Genomic DNA, 20059 nt, shown 5'->3' with positions numbered 1-20059 from the left:
ACTTTCATCTTTGCTATTTTCATGATAATGATACCCAGTTTCAGGATTGGAACTTAGTTTGTGTGTAGTACTATCAAATAACAACAGACCATGAGGCCTTAGCTATCTTTAAGATTGTTCCTTCTAGTGTTTTAGTAATTGGCCAGCATACAGTCTTGAAGGGTTGAATTAGTTTTTCTTTTTATATATTATTAGTTATTGTGAAATTGGTGTTTGTAGATTGTGCGTGTGCTAATGTTTAGGCAGAATAAAGCACTGCTCACCAGCTACTGAAATAATGCTTCCATTCTTCTATAGTAAGATAGTTCCCTTGGAACACCGTGAGATTCAGTAGTTATTTTCTTGAGCTCCCTTCCCTGTTTGTTGCAGCACTATATTCAGCATGTTGTTGTTGGGCTTGCGTTCTATGGTTTTTCCTTTTCCCTTCTCTTCAGGTGCCAGCCATCACTTTAACTGCCAATATTATTTGGTTTCCTGATAATTTTCTGATTCATAAAATGCCAGCAGCTGCCAAACTTCTAGACAGAAAAAGTCTTCAAGCCATTAAAATACACAGGGACACCTTCCTACAACAGAAAGCCCAGTCACTTACCAAGTAAGTTCTGTAAAACAACTGCAAAGAAAATGTTTAGATGTTTTATATTGCAAGTACTCGAGTCACAGGAATAGGTGTGTGTACAATAGATTATCAGACAGTGTACTGTCTCCAGATGGATTGTTTTTACATTTGTTTAGTGTATCTGTGTGTGTGTGTGTGTGTAAGGCAGAGGGCAGCTCTCTCCTTATACCATGTGCGCGCTGGATCCGGAGTCTTATCCTCAGGCTTGTGTGGCAAGTTCTATTACTGAGCGCCTCTCCAGTCCCCAGATTGATTTTCCAAGAACTTTTTTTTTTCTTCAAAAAACCAAAACGTGTGTGTGTGTGTGTGTGTGTGTGTGTGTGTGTGTGTGTGTGTGCGTGCGTGTATGCACGCGCGCACCCTCTCTTCAACTATTTGGGCCCCTGGTCAACTTAAGATTGTCAGGTTTGGTGGAAGGTGCCTTTACCTATTGAGCTATCTCCCAGGCTAGATATATACCCCCGACTTCCAGGAGAGGGCTTCTCTGTGTACCTTGGCTGTCCTCTGTAGACCAGGATGGCCTAGAACTCACAGAGAGCTGTCTGCCTCTGCCTCCCAAGTGCTGGAATTAAAGACATGCATGACTACTGCCTGGCATAGAACTATTTTTAATTTATGCTTTAGGCCTAAACCTTCTTCTCTCTTAATATTTATGAAATTAATATGTGCAGATAGCAGAAGTCCTAAAAGCTAAAACTTAAAAGTAATTTTCTTTAGCCCAATTTTTAACCCCTGCAACTTAGTCTTGTTTCTAAAAGGACAATTTTTCTTTACTCTGAGATTTATCTTTTTACTTATTTAGAGGTACTGGATATTGAATGCAGGCTCTTGTGCAGTCCTAGGCAAGCTCTGTTCTGACCAGACTGATTCCTGTTCTTTTATTTGTTTATTTTTAATCTTTTACTATGTACCCTTTCAGTAATTCATAAAATGGAAAATTATAAAAAGCCCCAGTGTTAACCATTACTCAGTTTTAATAATTAACTCACTGTCCGTTCTAATTTGGGTGCATTGCTAACATGTTAACCTTGATGTACCTCTGTGGTTCTGTCATTGGCTTGTACTGGTCATGCAGCTTACTGCGTTCCATCAGTGGGTGAGTGGATAGGATGGGCCTCTGCTGCAGTAGGGAGAAGACCTATGTCTGGCCTGTTAGTCTTTCCGCTATTTTAGCACTCTTGTGTCCTCTGGCTAACCGTGTGTCAGGAGGGGCCGCCTTGTAAGAGGACCACAAACCATAGTGTGTTGAGACGAGCAGGATTATGATGTTAGAGCACTGGGACGTGCGCCTTCTCTTCTGAGCCACAGGGGCCGTTAGCCTTCAGAGAGATCTGAGGAAATGTGCAGTGTCTCTGGATGTTTAAGAGGCAATCTGATTCAGGAGGGAGCAGAGTTGACTTCTCTGGCTCTAGAAGGCTAACTAGATTTTTGAAGCGGAAGATGACAGGTAATAACAACCTTAGTTGCCAGCAGTGTAGATCTTGGCACTTTGCAGCAGGCATTATGCAGAAGAGTGTAAGAACATTGTGTCATGTGGCCTGCCCCATCTTCATTGGTAAGAAGTAATAAGCAGAAGTAAGTTCCGTGGAGTGTTTACTGTAAGCCAAGAGTTTTCAGAACCTGGCCTGCCTCATCCATAGGAAACAATAAGTAAGAAAACCCTGCAGCAGACGTTCCTGGTACTGCGATTTTCTGATTGGAGTGCCGAGATTAACCTTGCTGATGTGTTAATAGGGGGTGGCAGAGCCCGGCAGTCCAGCTGTCTAAAGTGTCATGTACCCCAGTCTGCTGTTTACTATGACTTCAGATGAGTTAGCCTTAGAGATGTGGCCATGGCTGTGAGCTCAGGAGTCTGTTGGAAGGATGTTTTAGTAGGTGGAGATTGAATGTTTTATTTTCCAAGACCAGTTACCTGACAGAATTTTAACCTTAAGCCTTTTATTTTGTTTATTTATTTATTTGAAACATAGCCCTGGCTGTCCTGAAATTCACTATGTATACCAGGCTAGCTTTGAATTCCTGTCTGTCTCCTAGTGCTGGGATTCAAGGAGTGTGCCATCACCGCAGCCTACCTCTAAGTTTTTGGTTTTAGACACTTCCCTATAAATTCAATATAGAGCTCCAAGATTTAGAAGATGGCAGCTGTTGCTTCTGTTTGCCCCCAGTTTCCTTGCAGTTGTGCCAAAGAAACCTAAAACTCACTCTACTGTTGTGAAATGTGGGGGCGAGTGATCGTATGGATAGAAAGCTTCGAGGTGAGCAGTTCTGTTGCCAGAAAAGGAAAGGGAGCTGGGGGACAGCTCTCCGCTTCTGCTGTCACTGCCCCTGGCACTTCAGTCCAGAGTTGGTGCATAGCTGTATTTTACTGTTTGTGGGTCCTTTTGATGCTGGGAAAGAGCTGCCTTTAGTGGTTAGAGGTCTGAGCCTTTGGGAAACATATAGGCTGATATGTAGATACTGACATTGTGTTTTGCTGGGACATGGAATAAATTTTTTCCTTAGTATTTCTCCCATTTATACTTAAAAATGGAGCCGCAAAATTGATACTCGAATTACCTCCGCCCCTCCCCCATCCAACAACCAAACAGCTTACAACCTGAAGCAGTTTCAGTTTTCCATCCTTGTGAGACAAGGACGATCTGCCATTGGCTGTAAGGCTCGCAGCGGCCCTGACAGAAACCTCTGCTTCATCCACAGTGTCTGACCCAAGGCTGTTTGAGCGCTTTTTATTATGTATTATTATGGTCAGAATTGTGTTTTTTCTGCCTCAGTTTCCTGAGTGCTGGGGATTACATGTGACATGCCTGCCACACACTCGACAGTGAGTCCTTTCCTTTCCTGTTTCTTTCTTTTATTTTTTCCCCTTTCCTGTTTCTTTACCTGCCTCCTCTTAGCTTTCCTCCCTTTCTCCTGTCCTGTCTTGCTGTCTTTTGTTTGCTGCTGGTTTATCCTGAGTAGTAGAAGGGCCAGCATGTGTTGTTGATTGTGTCTTAGTGGTGGGAAGGCGTTCCACACGTGGGCAGGGCATGCTCTTCATGTGGCAGTTGCATCTTCTGTAAAATGGAGCACATAGTCCCTACAGTAGGCTGTAGGGAGGGAAAGAAGGGGAGAGAGACACAGGGTGGGATGTGGGGAATAGAGAGAGGCAAGGACCCACTGAATCGAAAAGTTCTGCAGGCAAGAGAGTTACTAACACACAGCTGGCACTGCAGGGGCCGGAAGTGTAAGAAGCTTCAGTCCTATCACACTAAACAGGATGTCTGCTTTTAAAAGTTCCCAAGGGGCCCGGTGCTGTGGCACACATCTGTAATTCCAGAACCGAGGAGGCAGAGGCAGGCAGATTCTGAATTTGAGGTCAGCTTGGTTTACAAAGTGAGTTCAGGACAGCCAAGGCTACTCAGAGAAACCCAGTATAGAAAAACAAAACAAAACAGCAACAACAAACCCTCAAAAACAAAACAAAGTTTCCACAGAAAGAGGAGGTATTGAGTTGTAAGGAAGCAGATTTAGTTAATATGTGACCTATACTGTGTTACTGAGACATGACGGGTCACAGTTGTCCGGGTAGGGGATTGGGTCTTGGTGTAACCATGTGATTGATAGTACTAAGGATGCTTTCAGCCCCCAGTGACTGGCGTGGGCGTCTGTATGTGTCAGCCTTGCTTGAAGTCCTCTGCTGAGGGCCTGCGTTTTCTAACTAGTGCATCAAGTTAATGTGGGGTTTGAATGAGCTAATTTCTGTCAAGCCTAGAACAGCAGTTGGCATATCATGAACATTCAAATTAGCTTTTAAATCCAAATTCTGTCTACTTCTGCTGTTTTAAAAAATGATTTAAATTAAAATTTTAAATATTTATGTATCTGGCTGTGTGTCCCATATATGTGTACGTGGCCACAGAGGCCAGAAGAGGTCATCTGATAGCCTGGAGACAGAGTGTAACCTCAGCTGTGAGCTGCCGTGCGGGTGCTGAGAACTGAACTCAGGTCCTTTGCAAGAGCAGGAAGTGCATCTTATCAGCTTCTGCTTCCACTGCTCTTACTGTCACTGAAGATGTCTTCTTTCCCCTGCATTATTATATTTGCTCCATAGCTGTCATCCCTACGATGGCTTATTTTTAACACATCAGCCAAAGTGATAGTGAGCCTTTTTTTTTTTTTTTTTTTTAAATGAGTGCTCTATCTGGATGTACACCTGCAGGCCAGAAGAGGGCATCAAATCACATCATAGATGGTTGTGAGCCACCATGTGGTTGCTGGGAATTGAACTCAGGACCTTTGGAAGAACAGCCAGTGCTCTTAACCTATGAGCCATCTCTCCAGCCCCGATAGTGAGCCTCTTAAGACCAGTTAGAGCGAGTGACCCTCATCTTCAGTGCCTTCTCTTAGGCACTTGGCATGAAGGCAAGCTTTCCATAAGGCCTTCCCCAGTCTCTCCCACCCTCCCTCTCCCTCTGACCTGCTTTTCTGCTCTTACCCTCCTCTTTGTGCTCTCGCCATACTGGCTTCTTGTTCACTCCTGAATAAGCTGGACACATTTTCCATAAGGAGTGCTGCTCATACTCCTTAAATCCTCTCCTCTTCATGTTTGCACATCTTACTTGTCAGTCTGGTTCAAATCATGGCTCAAAATCACCCATACTACAGCCTACTCTGGTCATTCTATTTAAAATTGTAAAACTATCCCAGGGCCTCTTTCTACCCACTTCCCCCAAAGAGCATATATCACCAGACATTTAAAAATTGTATAACTCTCCTTTCTAGAATGTAAGCTTCATGGAGCCTGCCAGGGGCTTTCACCTGGTGTGTTCTCAGCTAGAATCAGTGCCCAGCTTGAGTAGGCACTCAGTTAAAATTTTAGGTTAAGTAACTTATATTCATGTAGGATTTCTTTTGATGTCCAGAAACTTACAATTCCTGCTGGAAAGAACGTTTTACTCTTGTCAATATGAAGACATGGCGATCTGTTTGGTTGTGTTCTAAGTAATCCCACTGTTTTCCTTTGTTAGGGATGTGCAGTCTTACTATGTCTTTGTGAGCTCATGGATGATGAAGATGGAGGCTCTGTTATCTAAAGAACAGAGGATGGATAAGTTTGCTGAAGACCTCACCAACAGATGTAATGTTTTCATACAGGTAGTTGTGTTTTCTTTCTTAGAGTATTTTGATTGCAATTTCTTTGTGAATTCAGTTTATAGAAGTTACACTTGGATACAGCTGTGCAAGGGATGGTCATGCTTTACCTTTAAAACAAATTGAGGAGTTGGTGAGACAGCACAGGGGGTAACACAGACACCCCAAGTAACTGGTGGCTTATAGCTTACCTGTAACCCCAGCTCCAGAGGACCCAATGCCTCCAGCTCCTTGGGCACCTGCATTTATGTTTACCTGTCCATGCACAGACAGACAGACACAGACAGGTAAAATATGAAAAAAAGAAAACATTTTAAGAACCACAAAAATTGACTGGCTTATCTTTGATCTAGATGACTTACATGGATTTTTCTAATATAGCCATTTAAAGCTTTGTATGTCTTTTTAAACAGGTCTTTTTTAGCTGTATCCTATAAGTTTTGTGCTTTATCATTTCTGCTCAAAATATCTAAACTTGCTTCTTTGTTTTGAGACACAGTTTCTCTATTCTTGGCTGCCCTGGACCTCACTTAGTAGACCAGGCTGGCCTGGAACTTGCAGAGATCCACCTGCCTCTACCTCCCTAAGTGCTAGGATAACAGTTGTGTGCCACCATGCCTGGATATATCTAAACATTTTAATTGTAACTTTATCTTTGAAGCTTTTTAATTAGTTAATTTAATGAGTGTTTGGTTGTGTGTGTGCATGAGGAAGTAGAGTACTACCCATGAGAGTTGTTCTCTCCTTCATCTTGTGGGTCCTGAAGATTAGTCAGACCATCAGGCTTGGTGGCAAGTGCCCGTACCTGCTAAACCATCTTGGCCATGCGCCTTTGCGGGTGTTTGAAAGATACTTTTTTCTTTCCAGATATGTGAGGATTTCCTTTATCTTTATTACTATTTTTTAAGTTACATGTATTTAGTGTGTGTGTGTGTGTGTGCGCGCGCGCGCGTGCGCGCACGCACGTAAGGGTCCATAGTACCAGTGTGGAAATCAGAGGATAAAACACAACTACCTGTATCCTCCATCATGTGGGGCCCAGGAGTGGACTCAGGTTGTCAGGCTTGGCAGCAGGAGCCCTCACCTGCTGAACCATCTTGCCAGTCCCTGCTTCATCTTTTCATTATTAAGTTCTAATAGGGAAGGTAATTTCAGTTTTTTGAAACTGTCAGCTGCAATAAATAACCCATGTGCAGCTTAGAGTGGACTGTGTGCACCTGTCAGTTGTAGTTTGGGGCATGGCAAGATTTATTAATCTGTATTTGATTTAGATACTGATATATATTCCCTAAAGACTGAGAAATCAATGAGACTATGCCACTGTTCTGTGGGGTTGTCTACAAACAATACCTTTCTAGTTCTATCAGGTTTTGTTTTCTGTGTTGTGATGTTAAGTGCGTAGTGTTAGAATTGTTTTCCTAGTGATGGATCTTACTTCATTAAGAAGGTCTACTTGGGAAGTGGGGATGTATTTTAGAGCTGGAGCGTGTTTGCACATATGGAAGGCTTGGGGCTTACTTCTAGAGCCCTTTCCTACCAAGAAGCAGCTGTACATGGTGATCCCTAGTGCTGCTTTTTGTTGGAGATCACTTGGTGCTTCTTTTAGTTAATGTCTACATAGCGTGTCTTTACTGAGCCTTATCTGCAGCCTTTGTAGCTTCTTACATGGAATGTGTGTCTCCTATAAACAGTTTATATTTTCCCCCAATCTGGTTCTGTTTTATGAGGGAGAGAGAGAGAGAGAGAGAAACAGACAGTGAGAGAGAGACACACAGACAGAGAGAGAGAGAGACAGAGAGGTGTGAGAGAGAGATGAGAGAGAATGAATATGTGTGTGTGTGTGCGTGTGTGTGTGTGTGTGTGCGTGTGCACGTGAGTTCACATGTGGCTGTGCTTGATTCTGTAGATATGTGTTGAGGACAGAGCTTGATAATATATGTCTTTTTCAATCACCCTTCTTATTTTTTGAGACAGTCTTTCACTGAACCTGGAGCTGACTGTCACAGCTGGACCAGCTGAATAGCAAGCTCTTTTGGGAGATGCCTGTCCCTCTGGGCTAGATTTATAGACAAGCACCACCATGCTTGGCTTTTTTCATGGGTGCTAGGGATCCGAACTTGGGTCGTTGTGCTTGCACAGTGAGCATTTTGCCTATTGAGCCATTTCTTTAGCCCCCATCTTTGTCTTTTCATTGGGCCCTGAACTGGTTTCTGCCCTTGTGTTTCCTGTTTCTAGCAGAAGCCTCTGAGGCAGGTGGTCTGGAGAAGCAGCTCCAGATGTTAGGCTCACTGCTCTAGGCTTCTCTCTTCACAGTTTTTGACCACTTGCTTCCTTGTTTCCCTGTTAGCTCTCTGATGCCTCTCACCAGAGGTTTTTGTTTTGTTTTTTGCTTTTTTGAGACAGGGTTTCTGTAGCCCTGGCTGTCCTGGATTCACTTTGTACACCAGGCTGGCCTTGAACTCACATATATCCACCTGCCTCTGCCACCGAGGCACCGGAGAGCTGCCACCGAGTCCTGCATAATGTCAGTATCTGACCACAGGTTGAGAACTGCTGGTCTGGGCAGAGAGGAATGGTGGTGTTAGCTTGGTGTGCAGCAGTTCCTTTGTGAGTCTGCAGCATACGGAAGCAACTTCTCAATTTTCAGTCTCTAGCTTCTTAGTTCTTGGCTTCTTACTCTGAGTGTCAGCACATGTGATCTGTTCTCTCCCAAGCACTTAAGACGAAGATAGATTAGTAGGTATTTTCCTGGCATATACACACCATTTTACTGAAGGGGTTTTCATTTTCTTTAAGTGAAAAGAATTTTAAAAGCCAGTATTCGCTGTATCAGTGGTGTAAATGCCTGGTATTTGATAGCCCAGGAAATTATTAAGGACTGCTTTGAAACTCAGTGTGCTGTTTTGTTAGGAACAGTATTTCTGACTCTTTAAGAATTGTCTTTAAAAGGGACCTTGAGTGTTTGGAGAGATGACTCAGGATAAGAGCACTAGCTGTTCTTCCAGAGGACCCATGTTTAATTGCAGCAGCTCATAACTGCCTATAACACCAGTTCCAGGAGATCCGACACCGACCTGTGGCCTGTGCAGGCACTGCATGTGTGTGTCACACTGACATACATGTAGGCACAGTGCCCATACCCATAAACATAATAAGTAAGAGACTTTAGAAACGCTGGCTGTTGGCATGCTGAGGAATAACATAAATAGAAAATGGTGAAATCTGTGAAATCTGCGTGCTTCCACTCAGTATTTATTTTCTTTCGTAGGGCTTCTTATATGCGTATAGTATCAGTACTATTATTAAAACTACAATGAATCTCTACATGTCCATGCAGAAGCCTATGACCAAAACCTCAGTGAAGGCGTTGTGCAGGCTCATCGAACTTCTTAAGGTAAGGCAGTGCTGTTTTACTTTGCCACCGTGACTGTGGGACATGACCTCAGCCACAGTGAATGGATGCTCTTGGGAGGGTTTTACCGCTTGGTTATATCAGAACACAAACTTAAGAGGAAGTGAACTGAAAATGGAAAGAATCTCTGAAAAGCTATCGTGATTGGCTAATACAGGTGCTACTTTATACAAGGGTGTGTATAACTCAGCCTAGCTCCCCTCAAATGTGCTCAGATTGGTACTCCTGATGTGATCGGTGCATTAGCGGGCAGTCAGAGGAAGCCATCTAACACAAAGCCTAGTTTGTCACGAAGCCCTGGGTGCCTCCGTGTAACTTACTGAGTAGGCTCCTGAAAGTGGAACTGTGTGTGGACCTGCATTGACATCCCTGTAAAGGTGAAAGAGTGAGTTGAGGACTGTCTGTGTGTTTAACCTCCACTGGCAGCGAATCTCATGAGCAGGAAGGGAGAGTTAGCTCTAGCTTTATTAATAATTGTTTTTCTCATAGAAGTGTTAAAAAGTAAGTTTCATGAGTAGAAAAATGCTTGTGTTAAAATACCCATTATTAAAAGTACTCACATGCAAGTGAGGTCACTTTGCATGGCACTGTTAATTGTAGTTTAGATAAAGCACTGTGGTCTTCTGAGTAAACAGTGGACCAGTAGAAGTGATCACATGACTTAAGAGTCAGTACACCTAATGGAATGTAAATTTTTTTTTTTAAGCGTAAGTCTTTGTAGGCAGAAAAGACCAGTCATGAAATTAAGATTGAGATTTGCTGATAAGTTTCTAATAACCATGGACTTTAGAGTTGGATTTTCTTAGAGTTTTCTTCTTCTTCTTCTTCTTCTTCTTCTTCTTCTTCTTCTTCTTCTTCTTCTTCTCTTCTTTCTCTTCTCTTCTTCTTCTTCTTCTTCTTCTTCCTTCTTCCTTCTTCCTTCTTCCTTCTTCTTTCCTTCTTCCTTCTTCCTTCTTCCTTCTTCCTTCTTCCTTCTTCTTTCTTCTTCTTCTAGCCTTGGCTGTCTTAGACTTGCTTTGTAGACCAGGCTGGCCTTGAACTCACAGTGATCTGCCTGCTTCTGCCTCCCGAGTGCTGGGATAAAAGTCGTGCACCACCACACCCGGCCCTACAGTTGGATCTTAAGGAGACATTTTTTTTTTCAGTTGAAGTTCCTCCTTTCCGATGACATAAAACAAGCCAGCACACTAGGGTTACCTTTCAACTCAGGGTGCTTCTCCTGCCTCACCCTTCTGAATGTAGACATGATAGACCTGCTCCACTGTACCTGGTGCAGAGTCACTCAGTGAGCACAAGTTGTTTTGACAGTTTTTTAATCAGCACTTAATTATTAATGATAGTGAATTGTTTTCTTCATTAACTTAGTGTATTTCTATTAAAAAATACTATTTATGCTTTTTGGGGGGAGGGTGTTATTGGTTGTATAAAAAAAAAAACCTTGATTCATTTGGAATCTAGATCTGTTTTATTACATGCCTTCCCCAAGCAGTGCCATATCTTTTTATTTTCCTTATGGTTCCTGACAAATGCAGGTGCTTAATTTTACTGCAGCTGAATTTTCCAGCAGTTTGTTTGTGTGTGTTTTGTGTATAGGGTGTATGTGTGTGCACCTATGTGTAAAGTCAGAGGTGAACCTCAGATGTTGATTCCTTGAAGCTGTGTACTTTGTTGTTTGAGACAGGGTCCTGGGGCTTACCCAAGAGGCTAGCCAGCTCCAGGATCCTCCCATCTGCCTTCTAGGCACTGGGGCTATAAGCTTACTACCATGCTTGGCCTTTTTGTTACATAGGTGTGGGAAATCAGACTTGGTTCTTCCTGCCTATGACGCAAACAAGCACCTAAATACTGAGCCATCTCTGCCACCCCAAGTGGTGGGCTTTTTGGTGTGGTGTGTGTGTGTGTGTGTGTGTGTGTTCGTGTGTGTTCGTTCGCATGTGTTTTTGATTTTTGCCCCCACCCCCCTCAAGTCTCATTCACAAATCCCTTCCTTTGCCTGGGGTCATGAAGGTTTTCTCTGAAGATTTTGCTTGTAAGCGTTAAGTTAGATTCTACAGTCACTTTTGTCTCTTTCAGGCAATAGAGCATATGTTCCACAGGAGAAGCATGGTTGTGGCGGACTCAGTGTCACACATAACTCAGCACCTTCAGCATCAGGCTCTCAACTCCATCTCTGTAGCTAAGGTACACAGACCACTATGCACTCAGCACAACTAAAGCGTCAGGTTCTGCTGTTGATCTGCATTCCTGCTTTAGTCTCTTCATTCTCTTCCTGCCAGATGTGTGGTTTCTATAGTGTTTATCCATTGCATTTTGTAATCTTTAGAGTTACCAGGATTAGAATTACAGCCTCTGAAAAGCTAATACGTTGACTAATATAGCTGCTACTTTATACAAAAGTGTGTGTTGATAGCCTCAGAACTCAGCCTAGCTCCCCTTAAATGTGCTCAGATTGGTACTTCTGATGTGATCGGTGCATTAGCGGACAGTCAGAGGAAGCCATCTAACACAAAGCCTAGTTTATCACAAAGCCCTGGGTGCCTCCGTGTAACTTAGTGAATAGGCTCCTGAAAGTGGAGCTGTGTGTGGACCTGCATTGACATCCCTGTAAAGGTGAAAGAGTGAGTTGAGGACTGTCTGTGTATTTAAACTCCACTGGCAGCTAATCTGACGAGAAGGAAGACAAAGCTTTGGTCCCTTATTTTTGGAAATGCTTATTTCTTATATTAATGAGAATATGTTTAAAATAAGCCCCATGTGTTTACTGTCCCTGACAGTGCTAAGAGAGACAGTTGGAGAAGCTAAGTTCAGAACAGTGGGTGGGGGTTAGGAGAGTGCATTTTCCTGCGTTCTCCTGAGCTGTGCCATAAAGAACAGAATAGAGAATTTTTTTCTTTGGAAACTTAACGATGTTAGAATCAAAACTAATAGCTTTCTGTTTCATCTTTAAGAAAAGAGTAATTTCAGACAAAAAATATAGTGAACAGCGTCTTGATGTGCTGTCTGCTCTTGTTTTGGCTGAAAACACCCTGAATGGACCAAGCACAAAGCAACGGCGACTTATTGTTTCTTTGGCATTGAGTGTTGGCACACAAATGGTGAGTTTATTGCTCTTATTCATGGGATAAATGTGAGGTCTGGGTCACAGCTTATTTGTTCGCCTAAGACGTTTGAACTCATTGTGATTACAACCTGTGTTTTCCCTTCTTCCTAATAGAAAACATTTAAAGACGAAGAGCTCCTTCCCCTTCAAGTAGTCATGAAAAAGCTGGATCTTATCAGTGAGCTTAGAGAACGGTAACTGAGCTGCCTGTGTGGGGGTTGTTGGAGGCCTGGGCAGTAGAACGTTGATTTCCGTCCTCCCATGTCAACACATCCCAATGTCCATTTTACTGTGTGGCCCAGGCTGGCCACAATGCTGAGATCACAGGTGTGCTGCCACATTCAGTCTCTTTCTCTGACACGGCCAGTCTAGGGATGAGATCCACTGGGACGTCAGTTCTCTCTGTAACTCTGGCAATGTGACTTCACACGAGACAAAGCAGTTTACCCTCAGGGTATCTGGCAGATCCTGGTGTCCATTGTCATTATTTTATTGGTGTCACTACTGGACTTTCCAATTTGCTGCTGTATAATAAAGCTTTATTGTTTGTGAGACACTTGATGGCCCGTGGTATGGTGGCATGTTGTGTAATTTTATCTGGAGATAAAATTTGAACTGAGTTGGGGAGGCTTGTTTTTGTAGGTTCTGTGATTGTTTACTTTGCATTGAGTGAGTGTAGGTCTCCTGAAGGAACAGTGAACACTGAGCCTCAACAAAGTTGAACTATTGCGTTACAGCGCAGTTTTCATTTAATGTTCCTATTTTCTTTGCTATTCTGAGAAGCTGGTATTTTTGTAGTTAGTGGTGTTTAATTTTCCAGTCCTTGAAAGAAGTGTTGGGCCTTTTCTACAAGATACTTTGGGGTAATTCTCTGCTGTAAAGTGTTTCATAGTCATTTGGTAGCAAAGACATTGTAATGTGTAGGCTTTATGCAACAGGTTTTTTGGATGGCTTTTTTTTTTTTTTTTTTTAATACAGGGTCTCACTATATAGTCCTAGGTAGCCTGGAACTGGCTGTGTAGACCAAGTTGGCCTCCATCTCACAGAGATTCTCCTTTTTTTTTTTTTTTTTTTTTTTTGAGATTCTCCTCTTAAGTGCTGGGATTTAAATATAGAGAGCTGGGACTGGAGAGACGGCTCAGAGGTTACGAGCACTGACTGCTCTTCCAGAGGTCATGAGTTCAATTCCCAGCAACCACATGGTGGCTCACAACCATCAACAATGAGATCTGGTGCCCTCTTCTGGCCTGCAGTACATGCAGGCATAATACTATATACATAATAAATAAATAAATATTTTTAAAAAAGAATACTTTAAAAATAGAGAGTTTAGTGCACAAGGTTTGGAGGGCTTAAAAAAACAAAACAAATGAGTGAGGGGATTCCAGGTCTTACTTTTTAAAACTCATTTTTCATTTTGGAGACAGGCAAATTATGCATGCATTGCAAGTATTATTTCAGGTAATATGGAAAAATTTTAAGCATCTATTTAATAGTCTGTTGTTTTCAGCTGTCTTAAAACTAAAATATATGCAGAATTTTGATAATATAGAGTATTAAATATTTCATTACATTTGCTGAGTTTGAAAAAGACTTTGATTTTATGACTTCGTGCAGTAATGTTGGGTGACGTGATTGAGAGAATGTCAAAGGAGGAGCTCAGACCTCTTTCCCCTTAGAGTACATGAAGTCATTCTTCTGGGTTGTTTAGGAATACTTATGTTGGTACCACTAATTACTTATTACCTTATATTGTAGAGTCCAAACACAGTGTGACTGTTGTTTTTTATACTGGCATCGAGCTGTCTTCCCAATTTATTTAGATGATGTCTATGAAAATGCTGTTGATGCAGCTAGATTACATGTAAGTAAAGAGTAATCCAAAAGAATAAACATTTCAAGCCACTTTTTAAGTTTTAAGTAGGTCATTAGATTTAATAAGCCATCATTAAATTGACCTGTAATGATATTTGGAAGTGTTATTATGCATATCCAACGAGGGTTTATAAAGTCCGTGGTTGAATTGTGTCTCAATACGAGTGAAGTTAGTTTTACTGTGCGAAGTTGCTCTGCCCATGCAGTTACTATTCGCAGCTCACTTGCTTTGAGCTTGCCTTAGCAGTTTGATATTTACTTGTTGGCAGGCTGTATGCCACTCAGTTTCTTTATGGAAGTAAATGTGTTTGAAGGCACATGTAGTAAAAGACTAGCAGACGTCTGCTGTGTGCCTGTGTCGGGTGTCTCGGGTGTTTAAGAAAAGAAAGCAGGCATAGAAAATTATTGTTTTGTTCAGGTCAGTTTCTGTCTTTGTATATATTAGCCTTTGTAGTATTGTGTAGAGCTCTGGTTTTCTAAACTCAGCTGTGCTTCGGTTTCCTTGCTAGTACATGTTCAGTGCTTTACGAGACTGTGTGCCTGCCATGATGCACTCACGGCATTTAGAGTCCCATGAGCTGCTTCTGGACTGCTATGACAAGGAGATCATGGACATTCTAAACGAGGTAAGATTAGACTAAACACTGAAGGTTAAGGACAGTGCTGCAGAGGGCAGCATCTGAGGAGAATTCTGCATGAAGCTGACTTCACTGAATCAGAAATCCTTTAAACAAGTCTGGGTGTAATGATGCGCACTTGTAATCCAGCACTTGAAAAGTTGAGGCAGGAGGATTGTGTGTTTCAGGCCATGGCCCCTGACTCAGAAAAAGCTCAAATTAATTATTTACAAATTACTGTGTAAACCAGAACAATTTTTGTTTGGAAGAGGGGATTAAAAATGAGTAAACTGTGCTGGGTGATGGTGGCTCACATCTGTAATCCCAGCACTCAGGAGGCAGATAAAGGTGGATCGCTGTGAGTTCGAGGCCAGCCTGGTCTACAAAATGAGTCCAAGGCAGCCAAGGCTACACAGAGAGACCCTGTCCAAGCAAAATGAGTAAACTTCACAAGATAATCCTTTTTCAGTGTAATGGAATTATGAATTTTTTTTTTTATAATTTTACTCTCTTTTTAATTGCCCTTCCGGGTTTTCAAACCTTGCAAATGATGGTGAATATTTTTATTTAAAAATAAAATAGGTAACTGGCTAGTATTTGAAACTCTGATAGGTAAGAAACTACGGGCGATTTAATTATTTTTAACATAGTGAATTGTGTGTATGTGTTTCAGTGAGTGTGTAGTTTGTGTGTGTTGTCTCTCTGCACCTATGCTGGCGGAGCAAGTGTGGGAGCAGATAGCAACCAGGGGTATTTGTCGTTGCTTTGAGTCAGGCTCTCTGTGTTGCTTGCTGTTGTACAAATCAGGCCAACTGCTCTCAAGAGTTTTGGGCAATTCTCTCATCTCTCATCTCATGCTAGGACTACCGTACCTGTTTCAGGAGTGTTGTGGGGATTTGACTCAGATCTTACACTTGTCTGCAAGTGCTTTTCATCTACTGATCCATCTCTAAAGTCCTCATGATTTAAGAATTTTTAAGGATTTATTTTATGTATATTTTTGTTGCCTGCATATATGTATGTGAACCATATATGTGCAGTCCCTGTGACTTTCAGTGATAACCATAAGGAAATCTTTTTCTTTATCACACCTTGCAAGACACTTCTTTGCTGCTACTTTCCATACATTTTATGCTTTATATTACATAATCCATGTTCCTTATAGTGAAGCTATAATTAAATAATTAAATTTAAAATATTCATGAAGATGAATTCTCAGTATTTTGCTCTCCCCTGACTTAAAAAAAATTATTAGTTTAAAATAGCGGAGTAATTTTCACTTTTCAAACAAAAATAAGGTTTTACCATTGAGGATTTAGCATCCTAAGTCAAGAACCTGGTTGGTCAGTTTTTCATCAGTGCACTATGAAGGTCAAGACACGAACATGTAGGAAAAATGCAGATGCAGTGGGAGTGTCACCTTGAACAACTCTCAATTCCTTTGCATAGCATTTGCTGGATAAGCTGTGCAAAGAAATTGAGAAGGACCTGCGGCTTTCTGTGCACACTCACCTGAAGCTGGACGACAGGAACCCCTTCAAAGTCGGCAGGAAAGACTTGGCGCTCTTCTTCTCTCTGAACCCGATTCGGTTTTTCAATCGATTCATTGACATCCGAGGTGAGTGTTGCTCTTCTTCTTAAGCTTGCCCTGTCTCTGCTGACCTGTTGAACAGCAGGCGGTCCTCAAATGTCTCCTCGGCATTCTTTCTGTTGCTTCATTTTTACTACCTAGCAACTTTGTAACCCAGGGTGGCCCAGGGACCCCTCACACTCAGGCCTGCTGCTGCAGCCTCTGTGCACTAGAATTACCAGTGTCGTCCACCACATACAATCCTTGTTTTTGTTGTCACTGTTTTGTTTTGTTTTTTGCTGTTAAAGTTGTTGAAGATAAGGGTTCACTCTAGCTGAGGCTGGTTCTGAACTTAGGATCCTCCTGCCTCAGCCCGTTGAGAATTTAGACTAGCACCTTACCTTAAAGGAACAAATTTGCTTTTAAAATCATGTGGCTTTTTTTTTCCTTTTTAATTGCATTGCTCTTTTACTGTTCATGAATCAAACATGGCATTTTGAAGGTTTGTTTTCTTTTGTGTTTGTAGCTTATGTAACTCACTATCTGGATAAGACTTTCTACAATCTCACAACAGTAGCTCTTCATGATTGGGCCACTTACAGCGAAATGAGAAACTTGGCTACGCAGCGTTACGGGTTGGTTATGACAGAGGCACATCTTCCTAGTCAGACTTTGGAGCAGGTGTGTGCATTGTTTTTTTGGTATAGTGTGATAGTTTGACAGTATTAATTTAAGAAGTCTTTTCTTTGACCCTAATGTGTATACACATACATGCATACATATACATATAATATATATATTTATATAAAGTATTTTTTAGACTTATTTATTTTATGTGTATGAATGTTTTGCCTGCACGTGTGTATCTGTACCACGTGAGTGCCTGGCGCATGCAAAGGTTGGAAGAGTGTCAGATGCCCTGGGACTGGAGTTAGTGTGAATGGTATTGAGCTACATTTTCCAAAAACCAGATTCTCTGAAAGAACAAGTACTCCTAACCTGTGCGCTAGCTCAACGTCCTCTTAAGGTATTTTTTTTCTCTTAATGTATTTTTAAAGATTTTTTTTTTTTTGTTATAAAAACCTCGTATTTGACAAGAATAAAATATTAGATGACACTAATGAGTTTTACAGAAGAATATTGTGCGTGTGTGTGTGTGCGCGCACGCGCGCGTGCGCGCGCGCGCACACACACACACACACAGAGGTCTGGGGGCTGAAGAGATGGCTCAGCAGTTGCAAGAAGCATATACCACTCTTGCAGAGGACCTGAATTCAGTCTCCAGCCCCGACATCTCAGAGCTGCCTGTTAATCCAGCTCCAGGTGCTCTGATCCCCTTGCATGCACACCCCCACACTTTCATATAATTACAAAATAAAACCAAAAGGGTTTGGTGCAGTCAAAAGAAGCATAAGCTTTTGGAATTAGACTTCGTAGAATTTCAGTGTTCTGTCTCTTCCTAGTTGTTTGACCTTAGAAAACTCCATTAACCTTGTTTTCTTCTGGTGCTTAGAAGAATAGTACCTAATGTGTTTGAGAATTACATGTGAAGAATAGTTCTTGTTTAGTTTCTGTAAAGTAGTATGCATTCTTACAAATGTTCTTATAATGTCTTCTAAGTACCTTTGGACTCTAGTAATTAGTTTGCTTTGTTAAAAAAATGAAGAGAAGTTTAAGGCTAGTCAGGAAATAGTTGTGACTCGGGGTCTTATGATCTATTTGTTTATGTACATAGAGGAGGGATAAGACACAAAGCAGCCAGGCCTTCTCAGGGAGGTGGTCCTGGGTGTACAAGTGAGGGTCTTGGGCCTTTGGTGGTACCTTTTATGTAGTTTTAGAAAATAATGTAAGCTGTGGGCATCAGTGTAGTGAGTAAGGTGCCACACTATACACATGTGACTAACGGTAATGGGGTGTCTATGGATTGTGTTGTAGGGACTTGATGTTCTGGAAATTATGAGAAACATTCACATATTTGTCTCGCGATACCTCTATAATCTCAATAATCAGGTGAGTGGAACTTAGAAGGAGATTTCATATATTATTTTGTGTTTTTAAGCCAAGTTTCACTCTGGTCCTGACTGCCCCAAAATTTACCTGTAGCCTAGGCTGGCCTTGGGATTCCAGTGATAGACTACCATGCCCAACAAAGCTTTAAATGGGGATGGCTGTATAGTGGACAGCAAAAGATTGGGAATTGAGTTTTCAAAGGTTAATAAAATGTGTAAAACAGAGAATAATTGTTTAGAGTTTTGGTGTTTTGTTTTTTCCCCTTTCAGGGTCTCACAGTGTAGCTCTGGCTAGCCTGGAACTTGTTATGTAGACCAGGCTGGCATTGAACTCAAAAGAGATTTGGGTGCTGGGTTCTGGGATGAAAGGAGTGCACCGCCACAACTGCAGCTGCCTAGATACCTGGTCATTCTTTGCTGCAGTGGAGGGTGTCATCTCCTTAAATGGCTTCAAGAAAGGGTTTCTGTGTGTAGGCTTGGCTGTCTTGGAATTGCTTTGTAGACTAGGCTGGTCTTGAACCCACAGAGATCCGTCTACCTCTGCTTCCTGAGTACTGGGATTACAGCCCAGCCTTGAATGGCTTTTCAATTAAATTCTCCTTAATGAAACAGGTTCTAAACTTTTCCTTGGCTTACTGGCCAGTGTTTGGAATGGGGTGTATTCTTATTGTTCATAAATTTGTTTGCACTGCAGATTTTTATTGAACGGACAAGCAACAACAAACATTTGAATACTATTAATATTCGACATATTGCTAATTCAATCCGAACACATGGGACAGGAATCATGAATACAACAGTAAGCATCTTTTTGTGGGGCTGGTGGGTAAGAGACTCTTGTCAAATTTACTAGTTTGGAAGATAATTTTTTATAGAATATTTTGGTAAGCATACATTGTTCCCTGTTTATATCATACCTGAATTTCTATTTTTCTGATAGCATAAATAAAAATACCTGTTGTTAACATTGTGTTGAATGAGGTGGACGCTAAGTTGGAAAAAGCAGTGTAAGGTCTCTTAGCTGTCTGGACCATAATTATAATTAGCAATGGAAGTCAGTTCACTCTGTGTGTGTGTGTGTGTTCGTGTATTCTCATATGTTCTCGGAAAATTACTTTGAAAATGAGTCATTGGGTCTGGTTTATAAACTTTATGTATAACTGTGTAATTCTTGAATCTCAGTTCACATCTCAGTTTCTGAGTCATCTCTCCAAACACTCAAGGTCCCTTTTAAAGCCAATTCTTAAAGAGTCAGAAATACTATTCCTAACAAAACAGCACACTGAGTTTCAAAGTAGTCCTTAATAATTTCCTGGGCTATCAAATACCAGGCATTTACACCACTGATACAGCGAATACTGGCTTTTAAAATTCTTTTCACTTAAAGAAAATGAAAACCCCTTCAGTAAACTGGGTTGGGCCTTTAGATAGTCGTTTTCAAAGCACCTGCACTTTTCATTTTTAGAAATTATTGCAGTTGTGGTTCAATGGTTTGATAGTACATGTTTATGTTGCCTGCCACTCTGCTGGGACATAAACTTAATGAGGAAAGGCCCCTAGCCCTGGAACAGGCCCATTGCCCTGCATATGAAAGGCTTCAGAGCCATGCAGATATGTGGTGGTTTGACACCTTCTCCAGCATCCTGTTTCTTACATAATGTCCTTCCAGCCTCCTACTGATGGAGGACAGGGCACATGGTGCAGTTATTTAATGCCTTCAATACTAG

General features: G+C 41.7%; 1 protein-coding gene across 1 annotated transcript in view; it reads left to right on the top strand.

Moving 5' to 3' along the window:
- The window catches only part of Washc4 (WASH complex subunit 4), a 54661-nt gene that overhangs the window by 19934 nt on the left and 14668 nt on the right, over positions 1–20059 (top strand). The window contains exons 13-24 of the mRNA XM_051139689.1: positions 435–595; positions 5626–5752; positions 9018–9143; positions 11235–11342; positions 12110–12256; positions 12376–12455; positions 14020–14125; positions 14646–14762; positions 16203–16371; positions 16850–17004; positions 18259–18333; positions 19027–19131. Coding sequence (XP_050995646.1) covers positions 435–595; positions 5626–5752; positions 9018–9143; positions 11235–11342; positions 12110–12256; positions 12376–12455; positions 14020–14125; positions 14646–14762; positions 16203–16371; positions 16850–17004; positions 18259–18333; positions 19027–19131 — 1476 coding nt within the window. The remainder of the gene's footprint in view (positions 1–434; positions 596–5625; positions 5753–9017; positions 9144–11234; positions 11343–12109; positions 12257–12375; positions 12456–14019; positions 14126–14645; positions 14763–16202; positions 16372–16849; positions 17005–18258; positions 18334–19026; positions 19132–20059) is intronic.

This window comes from Acomys russatus, chromosome 31, assembly GCF_903995435.1.
Source record: "Acomys russatus chromosome 31, mAcoRus1.1, whole genome shotgun sequence".
Taxonomy (NCBI): Eukaryota; Metazoa; Chordata; class Mammalia; order Rodentia; family Muridae; genus Acomys; species Acomys russatus.
Note: the sequence above shows the minus strand (reverse complement) of the source record. Positions and strands in the feature narration are given on the sequence as shown.